The sequence below is a fragment of the Triturus cristatus genome, chromosome 5_2 (assembly GCF_964204655.1).
Source record: "Triturus cristatus chromosome 5_2, aTriCri1.1, whole genome shotgun sequence".
In the NCBI taxonomy this organism is placed as follows: Eukaryota; Metazoa; Chordata; class Amphibia; order Caudata; family Salamandridae; genus Triturus; species Triturus cristatus.
This window is the reverse complement of record NC_140588.1, coordinates 540163898-540183666: the sequence shown is the minus strand read 5'-3', so window position 1 is coordinate 540183666 and position 19769 is coordinate 540163898. Positions and strand designations below refer to the sequence as shown.

The 19769-nt window shown below is 43.2% G+C and overlaps 1 protein-coding gene across 1 annotated transcript in view; it reads right to left on the bottom strand.

Annotated features, from left to right (window-relative positions):
- FBXL2 (F-box and leucine rich repeat protein 2) overlaps positions 1–19769 on the bottom strand; it is a 393398-nt gene that overhangs the window by 291351 nt on the left and 82278 nt on the right. Inside the window, exon 3 of the mRNA XM_085607622.1 lies at positions 8665–8719. Within this exon, the coding sequence (XP_085463748.1) occupies positions 8665–8719 (55 nt within the window). The remainder of the gene's footprint in view (positions 1–8664; positions 8720–19769) is intronic.

Genomic DNA, 19769 nt, shown 5'->3' with positions numbered 1-19769 from the left:
GGTCGGGAAGGAGGATTGGGAGGTAGAAGCCTGGATAACCAGGCTCTCGGGGGTGGGGTGTTGGGACAGAAAACTGGGGTCGCCCGGAGCAGGCTCCTCATGGCCGAGAGGAAGGCACTGACTTCCGCCGGCGTCGCGTCAGTCCCAGGGACCGGTGGGTATGGGGACTTGCGCGGCGCCTGCGGCTCCGCTGGAGCCACGGGGGTGGAACCACCCAGACCCTCGGCCGAGTCGCGCGACCGGTGAGGGGAGTCCGAAGAGCGGTGTAGCCTCTTGGACTTCTTGGAGTAATTCGACTTACCCGAAGACTTGGAGCCAGACGAGCGATGATGACGTCGGCTGCGGCTCCGCGACCGATCCGTGGACCTCCTCCTGGACCGGGATCAAGAGGGGCGCGGAGCCGAGTGGCGAATCTCGAGGAGCTTACGGGACCGCTCCTGTCTAGCCTTCGAGGTCAGGGCCTTGCAGTCCGAACACGACTCCGCGTCGTGGTCGAGGCCCAAGCAGTAAAGGCACCGGCGGTGATGATCCGTAACCGACATCAAGCGGGTACAGTCAGCACAGGCTTTGAAACCAGGCATCCTACCGGCACCGGAGTCGAGACAAGATCAAAAAGGATCAAAAAACGTAGTCAAAAAAGACTAAAAGGGGTAGCTCTCCCAGATCTGTGCTTACTGGCGCGGAAAAAAGAAGAACTGACGTCAGCGCGCGAGGGCGGCGTCTAAGTACTCCGACGACGTCATTCCGGCGCACGACGCCGACGACGGACGCGGAGCCGCAGACGACGCCTAGCGACGCGCAAGGGGTATTGCGGACGAAAAATCTTTCGGATCCAGTCTGACGCCTGGGGATATTCTAAGGTGAGGAATCTAACTAACGTGTTTCTTTCAGATCCAAAATTGACAAATAGACTGTCTGTTCTTCTGTACTCTGAAAATCTCCTTAGACGTTTTGTTACTGCCATTACTACATCTATGGAGTGTGATTACTTAGTTTCAGGACCTACATCGAGTGCAGAACTGGAGGGAATATTTCCTCTTCTCTGTGGAACCTAGAGTTGACCTTTGGTAGAAATCTAGGGTCTAAAATAGGACTATCCTGTTAGACAATACTCTTCGATAGGCATGGCAGCAAACATGAGCCCTAAGCTCTCTAATTTGCCTATCTGTGTTCATGACTACAAGAAAAAATACCTTTAAGGAAGGAAACTTCTCCAAAATTATGTCTAAAGCCTCAAAAGGAGAGGTTTGAAGGCATGTCAACACTCTAAGGGAAGATCCCAAAAAGAAAAGAGAATTCTGATCTTAGGACGTAACAGGGAAACACTCTTGAAGAGTCTTCAGACTAGGGGTTAAACTGTCGACAATGCCCCCCCACGCCCCAAAAAAAGTTTCCCTGCAATATTTTATGGTAGCCCAATGCAATTTAAGGGTGAGCATAGACCAACCCTTATTTAAACCAACCTGCAGGAACTGCAATATATCAGGGTTTGATGCTTCGATAGGAGTAATAGATCGTGAGAAACACCAAGCACTAAAAGATGGTCTGTGGTGGTTATAAGTCTTATTAGTAGAACTTCTGCTGGAGGCTTACAAGGCTACAGCTACTGTGTGTGAGATATTCCTGTTTAAAAGACCTTCCCTTTTCAAACTCCATACCAAGAGACAAAGAAGGTAGAGGGTCTCTCTTGAAAGCGGAGGGTGAGTCAGGGAAGGGGGAGCTTACAGGAGTACCCATTCCTGCCAGTTGCTAACTGACGCAGTAAGTGAAACCAATGTACTTTAGCCCAGTAAGGAACTACCAACACTACTTCCACCCTCTCCATCTGAAGCCTTGCAAGAACCCTGGGAATCAGAGGGATTTGAGGGAATGCATAGAGAAGGCCTGCTGGCAATGGACTCAACAGGGCAGCCACTCCTACCGCCGGAGGCTACCGAAACCCTGAGAGGTATCCTAGCAGGTGAGTGTTGTTCTTGCTCAAAAAGAGATCCCTCCCCGGCACCCAACACCTGTGACAAATCTTTTGGAATATAACAGGATTTAACACAAATTCCTGGCAGCATAGAAAAACCCGGCTTAGGAAATCTGGCTATTAATTCAGAGTTCCCTTGATATAGACAGCTCTCAAGCTCAATAGAGTGTGCTCACCCCAGCTGCCGGTCTGTCTTGTCAGACGATTGAGAGAGGGGCAACCATTCCCGAATTGGTGGCTTAAAAAAGACAGGACTACCCTGTTGTCCATTCTAATTAGTACAGATTGGTCTAGAAATAGATGAGACAATGCCTGAATTGCCATCTAGATCCCCACTTACTCCCTCTAGTTGGATGATCTTTTTTCTCCCTCATTCCCCATTCATTGTGGAAAAGTTATCTAAAATTGCCCACCACACCATAGTTCTGGAATCAGTTGTAATAACAATAGAACTGGCATAAGCGAACATAGGTGCCTGACTTAAGGACATGGGGTCCACCCAACAAGCTTCCATCACAGAAATCATGTGCAGGTAATTATCCTGCTAGTGTGCCCAATAGGTCATGGGAAAATGTGAACAAAGACTCCCAGATGCAAGCTTGACCAAGCAGCAATAGTCAAGGTTGCTACCTAAGGAAAGGACAAATAGAAAAGTGGATTGTAATCAAGGATGTGTACGCAAAGAGAAAAAAACTGTAGAGCAGTAGCATAGTCGGAGATTATCTCCCTAGATCTGTAACCAGTCTTGCTGGAGCCTCCAATCTGGTCAACAGCTCCGTTAGGTGAGCATAGAGCTTCATCTTCCTGGATTCTGGTAAGGGCACAAATACCCTGGTGGTGTCGAAGACTGTTCCTAAATACTCCAAGTTCTGACACCATCAGATGCGACTTTTCCCAACTGATGAAACACTGAAGAGTCTAAACTGTTATTTGATTGTCACTCAGAGCCTGTTCCCAGGATAAGGCTTGAACCAGCAGTAAGGATGGACTATGATCCCCTGAAAATGCAGTATCCCCAGAACCAGGACCTGGAACTTTATAAAAACCATGGGAGACGTTTTGAGGCCGAAGTACAGGACCCAAAACTGCCAGTATTGAAGACCCACTGCAAATCTGCAATACTTCTGGTGAGAGGTAACTACAGGAACATACAGATAAGCGCCCTGGAAATCTATCTGGGTAGAAAATCTCCCAAGTTGAGTAAATGAATCATCTATTGTAACATATTCATTTTGAAAAGCATTCTAGGAATAAAGGTGTTGAGGAATGTGAGAGTGGCATCCTTTACCTCTCTGCGAAGTGCAGACCGGTATGATGGCCTTCTTCCTCAAGAAGGTGGAAATGCTATTGAACAGAGACTTCTTTTTATCTGTGTCCGAGGGTCATGTGTCTTTAAAATGAGAAACCAGGAAGAATGAGGAAACCTTGCCACCATAGCCCTCTGAAATCATCCGGAGGGCTCAGCTGTCAAAGAGCGTCCCTCCACTTTAACTCGAAATGTAGACGCTGACCACCTACCAGGATGTCTAATCCCTTGGGCTTGTCAATCGTGGTATTTACCAGCACAGCCAATAGGCTGCAAAAAAACAGCTTCAGGCCACTGCATTTATCTTTGTGATAATTTAAGCCCTGAGATGTAGATAACTCACGGAGTGGATGCCATCTCAGCCTGAAGTTCAGCAAAAACAACTACTTATTTGCCTGAACCTTACATTTGCGGACCAAAAGCCTCCTGCAAATCACCAACTGGCTGTGAATTGCTCTACCTTGTAGTTCCGATTGGAAATAATGGAATTTCTTGGAACAGGGAGTTCCTGTTCAGTTTTTAATTATTTTGCCTGTTTATCAGTATCACTGAGCCTACTAGCCCGCTCATGTAAAGTTCCACGCCTGTGTATTTAACTCCCTGTTGGTCTGCATGGATTGTCTGTAGCACCAGACTAGGCATGCCACATTCTTGTGAGTGCTGGGATATTCATACGCATGTGTATGGTACATAACGTGGGAGCCTGTGGGCTCCATTTTGGAAACACAGGTCCTGGAGAAGCTAGGAGCGGTGAGGGGCACAAACCCCAGAAAACGAGGTGTGTATTGCTCACTTTTCTGAGGGCTGGGATGGGTGCACACACTGAAGGCATGGGATCTAAGCATACTCTGTGCACATCAGTTGTCTCCTTCTTTCCAAGAAGGGTTGATGGTTAGCGGGTACTAGGCTCGTTGTCAGGGAGTGTTGATAGCGAGGAAGCCATAGGCCTTTGAACTTTTATGAGGCATATTTCAGTGGAGGTATGATCCCAGGTTACTCCCTTGGCTTGCGTTGTGAGTTACTCAGAACAGAGACAACCCTGCTGAGGCAGATGGTACAGTTGCAATATTGCAGTGCAGTGGAGACAGCAATTTAAAGGAGCCGATACCTGCACCCCAAATTTCAAAGGATTACACAATAAACCACATTATTTTTTAGAGGTGGACTTTAATAGTGGGAGAAGGAGACCCACAAGTTGTTAAACAGCACTGTTTATCAGGAGACAGATGATGGCCAAGATTTCTAGCTGCTGGAACCAGGGCTAGGGGCGAAGGCCTGCTATTCTCCCTGCTGGATGAGGGACCATGTGGGCCATCACTGAGGAGGTCAAGGACACTTGCCCTGAACCTGAAGGACCAGCCTTCTATCTCCCAAGACCAGTGACCACTGTGAGGAGAAAGAGAGAGAGGCCCAGTGGGATCCTGGTGAGTTGATCCCGATGAGTGAAGTGAGAGATGCCCAGTTCAGTCGGGATGGCCTCAGGAGTGCTGGCTGCCTGTCCGATCTTGCCAAAGTCGACATCTTCTGTGTCACCAGAAAGGGGGCCATTCTGAAGTGTGGGCTGTTGCCTATGTGTATGACAAGTCGGCAACCCTGTTGTCAGAAAAATTGCCCACTCCATGAAAGAGGAACATTGATGGCAATTATCATTTCTTTGATATGGGTAGCAAAGCTTACTGCATTGAAATTGACCACAAGTTTTATTTGCTTTGATATGTTTGGAGGTGATCTCAAGCTTAATGACAATTTGAATGATAGAATTTGAGTTTCATTTATCCAAATGTAGACGTAATTGAGGTATTTGGTAATATCTGATTGACAACCAGTTCTTTCACCAGGTAGAAGATAATCTTGGTGTCATCCGCACACATTTCACAATGCACCAGGTAATTTACAACACTTGTTTTAGTGGGAGGCTGTAGATGTGGTACAATGGTGGGAACAGGGAGAAACTTTGAAGTACTCCTAAATTCGTACTGTGGGTCGATGAAACTAGGGATCCGTAAATGAGTACCATTGAGTTGGGTCACAATAAATATCTGTTATTCAGCACCAAGATACCCTTCTGGGTGTATGTGCGCTTTACAAATACATGTTATGTTATGTCACTCCTGATGTCTTTGATCTGTAAAGAACAAATTAATAATTTATGGCATTTTATGTCACTTCTGCCAATTCTTTTATTTTTCTTTATGAGGATTTGCTTGTCTCCGTGTCCATGTTATGAACCCGAAACTGGTCCCAGGATGCTTGTTTCCGGTCCAGGGAAGACATGGCTAGGCAGTTCGGGCTGGACTGTTACCATGCGGCACAGGGTCAGACTGATTTGCATATGGCCATGTCTCAACTGGGGTGGCAGAGTGAGCTAAAGAATGATGATGGATTAAACCCAGATCAGTTGACTGGGGTGAGTGTTTGCAATGTTCAACACTCCGTCCATCATCCCCTTTAGTTTTGCTTTGTTCGCCCTAAGTTGGCAGGGTATGCCCACATGTGGGTCCCTTGCTCACTTTGCCACTGGATTCAAGATAGCCTGGCTGATGAGGGATATGATTTGCATATTGCCATGTCTCAACTGGGGTGGCAGAGTGAGCTAAAGAATGATGATGGATTAAACCCAGATCAGTTGACTGGGGTGAGTGTTTGCAATGTTCAACACTCTGTCCATCATCCCCTTTAGTTTTGCTTTGTTCGCCCTAAGTTGGCAGGGTATGCCCACACGTGGGTCCCTTGCTCACTTTGCCACTGGATTCAAGATAGCCTGGCTGATGAGGGTTATGATTTGCATATTGCCATGTCTCAACTGGGGTGGCAGAGTGAGCTAAAGAATGATGATGGATTAAACCCAGATCAGTTGACTGGGGTGAGTGTTAGCAATGTTCAACACTCCGTCCATCATCCCCTTTAGTTTTGCTTTGTTCGCCCTAAGTTGGCAGGGTATGCCCAGACGTGGGTCACTTGCTCACTTTGCCACTGGATTCAAGATAGTCTGGCTGATGAGGGTTATGAACCCGAAACTGGTCGCAGGATGCTTGTTTACGGTCCAGGGAAGACATGGCTTGGCAGTTCGGACTGGACTGTTCCCATGGGGCACAAAGTCAGACTGATTTGCATATGGCCATGTCTCAACTGGGGTGGCAGAGTGAGCTAAAGAATGATGATGGATTAAACCCAGATCAGTTGACTGGGGGTGAGTGTTAGCAATGTTCAACACTTAGTCCATCATCCCCTTTGGTTTTTCGTGTCAAATACAGCTTAAAAATGTACAAACATAAGTGTGGCTTCCCTACTTTTAATTATGGTCAACAGGAGCTCTGCTCTCTGCTTGCCAGAGTGGTTTCAGTACCCCTCTCAAAGTGAAATAGGACTGTTGGTTATAAAGAAAAACATTTTGTTGCAATTTCCCATCACTCCTCCTTCGAAAATGTTGCTAGGATTATAGCAGATCTAAAATTGGCTGGTCCATTCTCTGGTTTGCTAGTATGCTGTCGTTTTTCCCAAAAGCACTGTGATGACGGTGTACATTAATAGGGTCAAGGCATCAAACTTTGCCAGGGATCCCTTTATCAGTTTAGTAATTTCAGCTTCTAAAACTGTCAAGAACTGTTTCATAAACAACGCTCTACAAGAGACGTACGTTAAAATTAAAGATTAGATTGTTGAGCTAGCCTCATGATGTCTTGGCAGTTCTGTTATCCATGGAGAAATCCACTAGGAATCATTACAAAATTCATTCAAAAATGAATTCATTAAAAAAGTTAAATATGTTCTATGTTTGACATGATGTCTCATCGATACGTATAGTGAAGAGTTGTTTTGCTCTCTTGCTGGCATTCTGACAACTGCTTGTGTAGTTTTCATCATGTCTTATCAGATCCTGACCGAAATCCAAGCCATTGTTCTTTCACTTTACAGGACACTTATTTTAGTTCAGGCAATTGAATATTGTTCACTTTGTTATTACCTTTAGTACCTCATTTTCTTTTTTCCAGTCTTCGAGGGGCCAATATATCCAATGAGGATTCTATTTTTTGGGGTTTTGGCACAGGATTTCTTTACAGGTCCCTGGTTCTTTATAGTTTGGAGGTTCTTTTGTGATATTTCAAAAATAGGACCTAGTTGCAAACAACATTGCAAATTGGAAATAGGAACGGCAAATAAAGAATGATCAGACCAGGCCTGCGGCTACAGGGAGATGTTTAAGGATTCATCTTTGTAAGAACACAATTGTGAGAGTATCAAAGGGTGGGTGTGTGTGAGAGAGAGGGTGAGGTATGGGTGGGTGGGAGAGTGATTTGTGTGTGTGGGAGGGTGTGTTGTGTGTGTGAGGGTGTATGTGTGTTTTCACTAGTCCATCAAAGTACAAAGCATGCATGTTTTCAAGCAACTCAGCTAGTTTTATATTCCACTTCTAAGGACTGTCCCACAAAGAGACACCTCATAATAAAAACCCATGTTTCCTATGCTTTGACATGTGTGCCGTCTAATTTAGGTCCTGAGACAGTGAGGCGTTAACAATGGTGCTGGGCAGGCCAGCACTCTGACCGAGAACTTGGGGGCTCACTGAGATCTCTGTTAAACTAAAGTTTGGAGAATGGGCCACTCAATGGCATGGTTCTGTGCTAAGACTATCCCGGATCCAAAAAAAGTCTAAAAGGGATTCCAGCAGAGTAGATCCTTGGTGCAGTGGAGGAATGTCCGGAGATACAGTGTCCATAAAAGCTAACAGTGAAAGGATACCCTTCCCTCTATGAGCTGGAGCTTAAAAGAGCCAATCCCAATAACACAGGAAATAAACCTAATTTCATTACAGAAATCGCAAATACAGAACACACCATCATTATTACCATCATCAGGTTTCCAACACTGAAAAAAGAACTTAAGTAATTAAGAAGCATTGTGGTTCATAACTAATCAGGGGAATGGCATAAAGGGAAAGGTAATTATGAGAATCCTTTACAATATGAACAGATTAAAATCATTGTTCATTCAAAGTGTACTGTTAGTGGCCTAGGGAAGAACGAGTAGATAGAGAGTATGCTTTGAGCATGTAGCAATCCTTCAAACGTTTACACTGACTGACTGGGTCTTTAGATCATAATAGAAGTATTGTTCGCTTTTGAAACCTGCAAGGCATAGATGTCCTTAGTGAAACTGGAAGGGAAGCATAACATGACCTTACAGTATAATTAGATTGATTTGCTTTGTTAGAAAACTTCAAAATCATTGTTAACACAGCGCCTTTCATGATAAAATTAAGAATATCATGTCCACACAATTCAGTACCCAAGGCTAGTATTAATAATTTATGATCTGCATCTTTCAGAAGCCAAAATAAAACAGTTAAACAAGAAAGCAAACACATAGTGGTAGTATTATACCTTACCTTGGAGACTTGTGCACATCGGCATAGTGTAACAACATCTAAAAATGAGAATATCCTAGAGAAAAATGATACATACAAATATTACAATATTATCTTGGAATATTCCCTGGAATTAATAGTCAATTCAGGCTATTCAATATAGTTTAAAATGACATGTACATAAAAAATCATTTAAAAAAATAAATAAATGTTTTTAATGCAGTTTGTAGAGGGTGTTATGATCAGGAAGTAAAGAGCCACAATAAACCAAATCCTTATGACTTCTACTAAAGAAGTCTTGCACTTAAATCTCCTGGATTGCAAAACCCCACCTTACTATTACTGCAAGAAAATTGTTCTCACCCAGGAGCTTTTCCTTCGGTATCTGTTGGGATGGAATAGTCCTTTGCACAGTGACAGACACACAACCCTGGCATGACTACCCCAGCTGAAACAATGTCTGGATCCCTGCTGCCGATTTTTGTTGTCATGGACGAACACGGCCATGACATGGGCCTGTCTCAAGGATTGCAGTCTAGTTAGACCAGAGGTGTGCACAAAGCGCTACCCTCATACTGGTGAAAGGCTACTGCCTTTGTCAAGAGTTAAGCAGCACAAGTGTGGTTAGTGGCATCACATCTTGTAGTGATCAGTAGAATGCAAGAGAGATGCTCTTGAGTACTTCGGTCGTACAATCCCTGCTGGAGTGGTTAAGACTGACCAAATGGCCAAAGGGCCTGGGGGAACTTGTCGGCATGAGAGTGCTTCAGCACTGGACCACTTTTGACTTTTCTAACAGAGTCAGAGTGGGACTTCTAAGAGCTAAACTGCTAGTGGGGCCTAAACTGATTGTCACCTAGACTGAATAACCACTACAGCTAGTGAGAGGGAAGTGGAACTCCGGCTCCCGACTGTTGAACACTAGCACCTTGCCCTCAGGGGACTGTGTGTATTGTTTGCGTATGGCGTATTTCACTTTGTGTTCATATATAAATACTAATTTTGTAATAAAATACTGAATTTGACTTGACAATCATTTATTGCTGCTATTGAACTTACTTTGAGTTGTGAGCAAGTGTTCACTCCCCTGTATTACCTCTGTCTGAGAAGACTTGGACTTCTCGAGCCATGGTACCGCTGAGAGTCAGGTGCTGAAGGATTACTTGGCCCAGTTGTTCATGATCCATAGTGGTTGTGCACTGGGACATCATGGGTAAAAGGCCTCAACTCCCATGGTTGGGTCAAGTCATTTCTGCTTGATTGCCTCGTTAATATGTTCACAGGTAAGTAGGAGAAAACTACTCTGGCCTGAGGTTTAGAGTCTTGGGGCACACTTAAGAAGGTTTTTGACATGTTAAATATATTGCTGATATTCTTGTGAATTGTAACCTGGGTAACCATACTAAATACCACAGTTCATCTTCAAACCTCGATTCAGATTATTGGGAAAAGCTGAAAAGAGCCATCTTGCCTTCCCAAAAACGTAGGACCTAAATAACGCACATGCCCCTTTTCTCATCAACTGAAAGTGCAACATATGCTGCTCACATAAATTAGTTTGGAACCGAAATGCGAACAAACATCGGCTTAAAAAATAAGTCCGAAATCTAAATCTGAACGCCTTTTAAAAAGCTTAGACCTAGGGGAATTATTCTGACATACTCAGCAAAGAAGGTATGGATTTTCTGAAATTCTCAACAGAAGTGAAATAGCTAATCTAAAATAGGAAAATTGGTAGGAAGAGATTCTCAAAAATGTTCCCTATTATCAAAATCGGCTTAGAAATAGGAAAAAGCATTACTAATCCAGATTCTTTTACACACTTATCCATCCGCAATGGAAAGTGAAAGAATCACAAGAAGGGTTTCTGCATGATGGACGCGAATTGGAAAGCATCTCTTAGGGACAAACAATATTAATGAAAAATGATCAGGCCTTAAATATGTACAGGTTAGCCGATGGTGTCAGGATTTTTACAAAGAACCTCGCAGAAGTAGCAGTGTATTGAGCAGAGGAATAGTAAGCTAGTGGAAAGCAAAAGTTATTTCCTAGTGGTAGCCATATTATCCAATATGATTAAATACAGGATCACCACTACAGCAAAATTAGTCCGCATTAGATACATAAATAAAGTTGAGATTTCTACAAAAGGACTAGGTTATGATTGACGAGTACATGAATTTCCCTCTTGCTGAATTTTATTCACCAGGTCTCCGAGAGGTCCACAAATTACCAAAAATTGTTATATTGAGTAACAATTCACAAAACTGCAAATCTTTCAACGAGAGAAACACTTGCCATAATGATCCATAGCATCCACGTATTTCCGCTTTCCACTTTCTCAGCATCCAGATGCCTCTCTGGCAACCTTTTTATGTACTCAGCACATGCACCTCAACTGCATTTTGTGAAGCCCTTTAGGCACCTAGCTCAAAAGGAACAGTAATCAAACTGGAGAGCGTCTCCTCCCGGCAGGGCCAGTCTGATGTGCAGGGCTATGGGGGGAAACTTTCACAGCTACTAATTAGGTGCCTCTGAGCACCAATAATATTTTATCCTTGTATTATGCAAGATTTGTGTTTACATGGCAAAACTGCATATCATTACAGCTTTTGAAATGCTACATAGATTAAAAAAAAAATATATATATATATATATATATATATATATATCTATATATATATATATATATTTATTACCTACTGGCGGTCGCCAGTAGGTAGTTATAGTTAGGACCCCTTTTCCATAGGAAATCCGCAACATTCTATTTTGAATAACTTTGGCGCCGGTCGATGAATCCTCGCGAATTTCTCAAAATAGGTGGGGCGCTACGCTCCGCTCCTACCCTGAAAGTCTCGGGGGGATACGTCAAGCGGGGGCTGAGATAAAAGGGGGGTCCCAAAACGCGTTTTTCCCATGCATTTTTCCATAGGACCTTTAGAACGAGCTACAGCCCGAACGGCTGAACAGAATTACTAGAAATTTGGCAGAGAGGTAGTCCCTATGTCAAGGAAGTGCCTTTTGTAGGTTTGGTGTAAATCTGTTCAGTAGATTCTGAGAAAATAGCCTTTAAATCAATATATATATCTGAGCCCGCTTACGGTACGCTTACCGTACGCTTACGGTAAGCTTACGGTACGCGTACGGTGGCGTGCGCGAGCGCGATTCTGATTGGCTGTTAGATCTTAGTAAACATTCGAATCGGCCGAAACCAGGAAGCGGCGGCCGCCATTTTGTGTGTTTCACTCAGAAAAAAAAGAGTGAAAACAAGAAAAGGGGGCAATGAGGAGAGTTACAGACCCCCTTACATTTGTGAGGGGGTCAAAGAAGGACTGTAAAGTACAAAGAAAACATTTATTGATTTTAAAAAAAATCACGGGGTACGCGTACGGTAAGCTTACGGTAAGCGTACGGTAGAAAAAAAAATAAAAAAATAAATGAAATTCAGATTTAAGTGTTTAGATATTAGGGGGCTCTAAAAAGAGCCGTTGTGTTTATGAAATGATTTTTTAGTGGTACCTACAAGTAAGTACCGATGCAGAGTCTAAGGTTCAAGAGGAAGACTCTGTTCCCTTCATCATTGAAGTGCACACCATCTCCTCTATAAATGTCTTGCATGTCATAACGCAAGTTGTTGTGGTAAATGGCACCCATACCATAGTCACGGAGGAAAGCAGAAACAGATTTGTTGACGTGCTTTCTTGCTTTGTCATCGCACCGCGTGCCCACCGTGCGTGCACGGCACTAACTGCGTAAAGTGGGCGCGCACGCCACGAATGGCGTAAAGTAACTTAGCATTTAAAAAACCGTACAAATTCACTGAAAAAACCATAGGTTTCACACACGTTATAGTTAGGAATTAGCATTTAAAAAACCTTGCAAATTCACTGAAAAAACCATAGGTTTCACACATGTTATAGTTAGCGGAAATTTTACTGATAAAAAAACCAATGAAATTCCCCCGTTATAGTTAGTGCAGGCAACTATAACTCACGCGACCGCAATCTTCTGCTGATGACATATGTGTCTTTATGAAAAAAAAATATTTGTAATATATGTATAGCTAAAAATGTATGGAAGAAGACATGGGCAAATAAGTGTCTAAATACAGTATTAGCATCAGCAGAGGATTGCGGTCGCGTGAGTTATAGTTGCCTGCACTAACTATAACGGGGGAATTTCATTGGTTTTTTATCAGTAAAATTTCCGCTAACTATAACATGTGTGAAACCTATGGTTTTTTCAGTGAATATATATATATATATATATATATATATATATATATATATATATATATATATATATATATATATATATATATATATATATATATATATTATCTACTGGCGGTCGCCAGTAGATAGTTATAGTTAGGACCGTGTTTCCATAGAAAATCTGAAAATTCTATTTTGAATAACTTTGGCGCCGGTTGACGAATCCTCGCGAATTTTTCAAAATAGGTGGGGCGCTCCGCTCCGCTCCTACCCTGAAAGTCTCGGGGTGATTAGTCAAGCGGGGGCCGAGAAAAAAGGGGGGTCCCAAAACGCGTTTTCCCCATGCATTTTTCCATAGGGACCTTTAGTCCAAGGTACAGCCCGGCTGAACAGAATTACTTGAAATTTGGCAGAGAGGTAGTCCTCAGGTCAGGGATGTGCCTTTTGAATATCTGGAGTCAATCAGTTCAGTAGTTCCTGAGAAAATTTCAGTTAAAAGTACATATATATCTATAAGCGCACACCGTGCGCGCACGGTGCGCGCACGATAACGTGCGCGAGCGCAATTCTGATTGGTTGATAGATGTCAGGAAACATTCGAATCGGTCGAAATCAGGAAGTGCCGGCCGCCATTTTGTCTCTTGCAGTCTGAGGCAGTGAAAAACAAAGGTGGAGAACGTGAAAAGGGGGCAGGGTGGACAGTTCCTGACCCCCTAGCCTTTGTCAGGGGGTCACTGAAGGACCCCCAAGGGTGAAAAAAACATTTATTATTTTGACGAAAAAGCGCGGGGGGTGCGCACCGTGCGCGCACGGCACGCACAACGCATCGTGGGTGCTCGGTGCGCGAAGCGCACCGAGTGCCCACAGCGCAGGCACGGTGCGTGAAGCGCGCACGGTGAAAAACTTGAAAAAAAAAACATATTAATAAATACATACCTTGGCATTTAAAAAAAACGTACAAATTCACTTAAAAAACCATAGGTTTCACACACGTTATAGTTAGGAATTAGCATTTAAAAAACCTTGCAAATTCACTTAAAAAACCATAGGTTTCACACATGTTATAGTTAGCTGGACATTTCCCTCGTAAAAAAACAATGAAATTCCCCCGTTATAGTTAGTGCAGGCAACTATAACTCACGCGACCGCAATCCTCTGCTGATGACGTCAGATATTACATCACTGATTACATATGTGTCTCTCTGAAAAATAAATATTTGTAATATATGTATAGCTAAAGATTAATGGAAGAAGACATGGGTAAATAGGTGTCTAAATACAGTGATGCAATATCTGACGTCATCAGCAGAGGATTGCGGTCGTGTGAGTTATAGTTGCCTGCCCTAACTATAACGGGGGAATTTCATTAGTTTTTGTCATCAGTGATGTGCGCGATTGGTATGCGACCAGTCCGTGACTCCTGCTCCTGCGCATTCGTGACACATGCGCATTACAGTACAACATGATTGCGCGGTTGCGGGTCCCGAGTGACATCATATACGTGCTGGGGCGCGCTGGGTGCGCGACTACGCAAAAAAAATTATGTTCCAAAATGATATGTATGTGTCTTTAATATACATATTAGGGCAAGAGATTATGCAAGATATTCATAAAAATAATATATTTGTACTTATAATAAACATATTATTTTTAAATATATTTTCGTGAAGTCGGGTGCGTGCATCGTGAGTGCAGAAAACCAGGTCAGCAGAGCTGCTGTAGAGCCGGAGAACCAGGTCAGCAGAGCTGCTGTAGAGCCTAAGAACTAGGTCAGCAGAGCTGCTGTAGAGCCAGAGAACCAGGTCAGCAGAGCTGCTGTAGAGCCAGAGAAACCAGGTCAGCAGAGCTGCTCTAGAGCCAGAGAACCAGGTCAGCAGAGCTGCTCTAGAGCCAGGTCAGCAGACCTGCTGTAGAGCCTGAGAAACCAGGTCAGTAGAGCTGCTTTAGAGGGAGAGAACCAGGTCAGCAGAGCTGCTCTAGAGGGAGAGAACCAGGTCAGCAGAGCTGCTCTAGACCCAGAAAAACAATGTCATGAGAACTACTTTAGAGCCATAGACCGGGTCAGCAGAGCTGCTTTAGAGCCAGAGAACCAGGTCAGCAGAGCTGCTCTAGCTGACACTGACTGACTGACACTGACTGCCTGACACTGACTGCTCTACTACTCACTCTCTACTACTCACACTCTTCTACTTCTCTACTCACTCTATACTACTCACTCTACTTCTCTACTACTCTCTACTACTCACTCTATACTACTCACTCTACTTCTCTACTACTCTCTACTACTCAAGTACTCACTCTCCACTACTCGCTCTCTACTACTCGCTCTCTACTACACACTCTCTACTACACACTCTCTACTACACACTCTCTACTACTCTCTCTCTACTACTCTACACTACTCTCTCTCTACTACTCTACACTACTCACTCTCTACTACTCTACACTACTCACTCTACTACTCTACACTACTCTCTCTCTACTACTCTACACTACTCACTCTCTACTACTCTACACTACTCACTCTACTACTCTACACTACTCACTCTCTACTACTCTACACTACTCTCTCTCTACTACTCTACTTCTCACTCTCTACTACTCTACTTCTCACTTGCTACTATTCTCTACTATACACTCTCTACTACTACACACTCTCTACTACTACACACTCTCTACTACTACACACTCTCTACTACTACACACTCTCTACTACTACACACTCTCTACTACTCTCTACTACTACACACTCTCTACTACTAACACTCTACTACTCACCCTACTACTCACTCTACACTACTCTCTCTCTACTACTCTACACTACTCACTCTCTACTACTCTACACTACTCACTCTACTACTCTACACTACTCACTCTCTACTACTCTACACTACTCTCTCTCTACTACTCTACTTCTCACTCTCTACTACTCTACTTCTCACTTGCTACTATTCTCTACTACACACTCTCTACTACTCTACTACTACACACTCTCTACTACTCTCTACTACTACACACTCTCTACTACTACACACTCTCTACTACTACACACTCTCTACTACTACACACTCTCTACTACTCTCTACTACTACACACTCTCTACTACTAACACTCTACTACTCACTCTACTACTAACTCTCTACTACTCACCCTACTACTCACTCTACACTACTCACTCTCTACTACTCTACACTACTCACTCTCTACTACTCTACACTACACTACTCTCTCTCTACTACTCTACTTCTCACTCTCTACTACTCTACTTCTCACTTGCTACTATTCTCTACTACACACTCTCTACTACTCTCTACTACTACACACTCTCTACTACTACACACTCTCTACTACTACACACTCTCTACTACTAACACTCTACTACTCACTCTACTACTAACTCTCTACTACTCACCCTACTACTCACTCTACACTACTCACCCTACTACTCACTCTACACTACTCACTCTCTACTACTCTACACTACTCACTCTCTACTACTCTACACTACTCACTCTCTACTACTCTACACTACTCACTCTCTACTACTCTACACTACTCTCTCTCTACTACTCTACTTCTCACTCTCTACTACTCTACTTCTCACTCTCTACTACTCTACTTCTCACTTGCTACTATTCTCTACTACACACTCTCTACTACTCTCTACTACTACACACTCTCTACTACTCTCTACTACTACACACTCTCTACTACTCTCTACTACTACACACTCTCTACTACTCTCTACTACTACACACTCTCTACTACTACACACTCTCTACTACTACACACTCTCTACTACTACACACTCTCTACTACTACACACTCTCTACTACTCTCTACTACTACACACTCTACTACTCACTCTACTACTAACTCTCTACTACTCACCCTACTACTCACTCTCTACTACTCACTCTCTACTACTCACTCTACTACTCACTCTACTACTCACTCTACTACTCACTCTACTACTCACTCTACACTACTCACCCTACTACTCACTCTACACTACTCACTCTCTACTACTCTACACTACTCACTCTCTACTACTCTACACTACTCACTCTCTACTACTCTACACTACTCACTCTCTACTACTCTACACTACTCTCTCTCTACTACTCTACTTCTCACTCTCTACTACTCTACTTCTCACTCTCTACTACTCTACTTCTCACTTGCTACTATTCTCTACTACACACTCTCTACTACTCTCTACTACTACACACTCTCTACTACTCTCTACTACTACACACTCTCTACTACTCTCTACTACTACACACTCTCTACTACTCTCTACTACTACACACTCTCTACTACTACACACTCTCTACTACTAACACTCTACTACTCACTCTACTACTAACTCTCTACTACTCACCCTACTACTCACTCTACACTACTCACCCTACTACTCACTCTACACTACTCACTCTCTACTACTCTACACTACTCACTCTCTACTACTCTACACTACTCTCTCTCTACTACTCTACTTCTCACTCTCTACTACTCTACTTCTCACTCTCTACTACTCTACTTCTCACTCTCTACTACTCTACTTCTCACTTGCTACTATTCTCTACTACACACTCTCTACTACTCTCTACTACTACACACTCTCTACTACTCTCTACTACTACACACTCTCTACTACTCTCTACTACTACACACTCTCTACTACTCTCTACTACTACACACTCTCTACTACTACACACTCTCTACTACTACACACTCTCTACTACTCTCTACTACTACACACTCTACTACTCACTCTACTACTAACTCTCTACTACTCACCCTACTACTCACTCTCTACTACTCACTCTCTACTACTCACTCTACTACTCACTCTACTACTCACTCTACACTACTCACCCTACTACTCACTCTACACTACTCACCCTACTACTCACTCTACACTACTCACTCTCTACTACTCTACACTACTCACTCTCTACTACTCTACACTACTCACTCTCTACTACTCTACACTACTCACTCTCTACTACTCTACACTACTCTCTCTCTACTACTCTACTTCTCACTCTCTACTACTCTACTTCTCACTCTCTACTACTCTACTTCTCACTTGCTACTATTCTCTACTACACACTCTCTACTACTCTCTACTACTACACACTCTCTACTACTCTCTACTACTACACACTCTCTACTACTACACACTCTCTACTACTACACACTCTCTACTACTACACACTCTCTACTACTACACACTCTCTACTACTCTCTACTACTACACACTCTACTACTCACTCTACTACTAACTCTCTACTACTCACCCTACTACTCACTCTCTACTACTCACTCTCTACTACTCACTCTACTACTCACTCTACACTACTCACCCTACTACTCACTCTACACTACTCACCCTACTACTCACTCTACACTACTCACTCTCTACTACTCTACACTACTCACTCTCTACTACTCTACACTACTCACTCTCTACTACTCTACACTACTCACTCTCTACTACTCTACACTACTCACTCTCTACTACTCTACACTACTCACTCTACTACTCTACACTACTCACTCTCTACTACTCTACACTACTCTCTCTCTACTACTCTACTTCTCACTCTCTACTACTCTACTTCTCACTTGCTACTATTCTCTACTACACACTCTCTACTACTCTACTACTACACACTCTCTACTACTCTCTACTACTACACACTCTCTACTACTACACACTCTCTACTACTACACACTCTCTACTACTACACACTCTCTACTACTACACACTCTCTACTACTCTCTACTACTACACACTCTACTACTCACTCTACTACTAACTCTCTACTACTCACCCTACTACTCACTCTCTACTACTCACTCTCTACTACTCACTCTACTACTCACTCTACTACTCACTCTACACTACTCACCCTACTACTCACTCTACACTACTCACCCTACTACTCACTCTACACTACTCACTCTCTACTACTCTACACTACTCACTCTCTACTACTCTACACTACTCACTCTCTACTACTCTACACTACTCACTCTCTACTACTCTACACTACTCTCTCTCTACTACTCTACTTCTCACTCTCTACTACTCTACTTCTCACTCTCTACTACTCTACTTCTCACTTGCTACTATTCTCTACTACACACTCTCTACTACTCTCTACTACTACACACTCTCTACTACTCTCTACTACTACACACTCTCTACTACTACACACTCTCTACTACTACACACTCTCTACTACTACACACTCTCTACTACTACACACTCTCTACTACTCTCTACTACTACACACTCTACTACTCACTCTACTACTAACTCTCTACTACTCACCCTACTACTCACTCTCTACTACTCACTCTCTACTACTCACTCTACTACTCACTCTACTACTAACTCTACACTACTCACCCTACTACTCACTCTACACTACTCACCCTACTACTCACTCTACACTACTCACTCTCTACTACTCTACACTACTCACTCTCTACTACTCTACACTACTCACTCTCTACTACTCTACACTACTCACTCTACTACTCTACACTACTCACTCTCTACTACTCTACACTACTCTCTCTCTACTACTCTACTTCTCACTCTCTACTACTCTACTTCTCACTTGCTACTATTCTCTACTACACACTCTCTACTACTCTACTACTACACACTCTCTACTACTCTCTACTACTACACACTCTCTACTACTACACACTCTCTACTACTACACACTCTCTACTACTACACACTCTCTACTACTCTCTACTACTACACACTCTCTACTACTAACACTCTACTACTCACTCTACTACTAACTCTCTACTACTCACCCTACTACTCACTCTCTACTACTCACTCTCTACTACTCACTCTACTACTCACTCTACTACTCCACT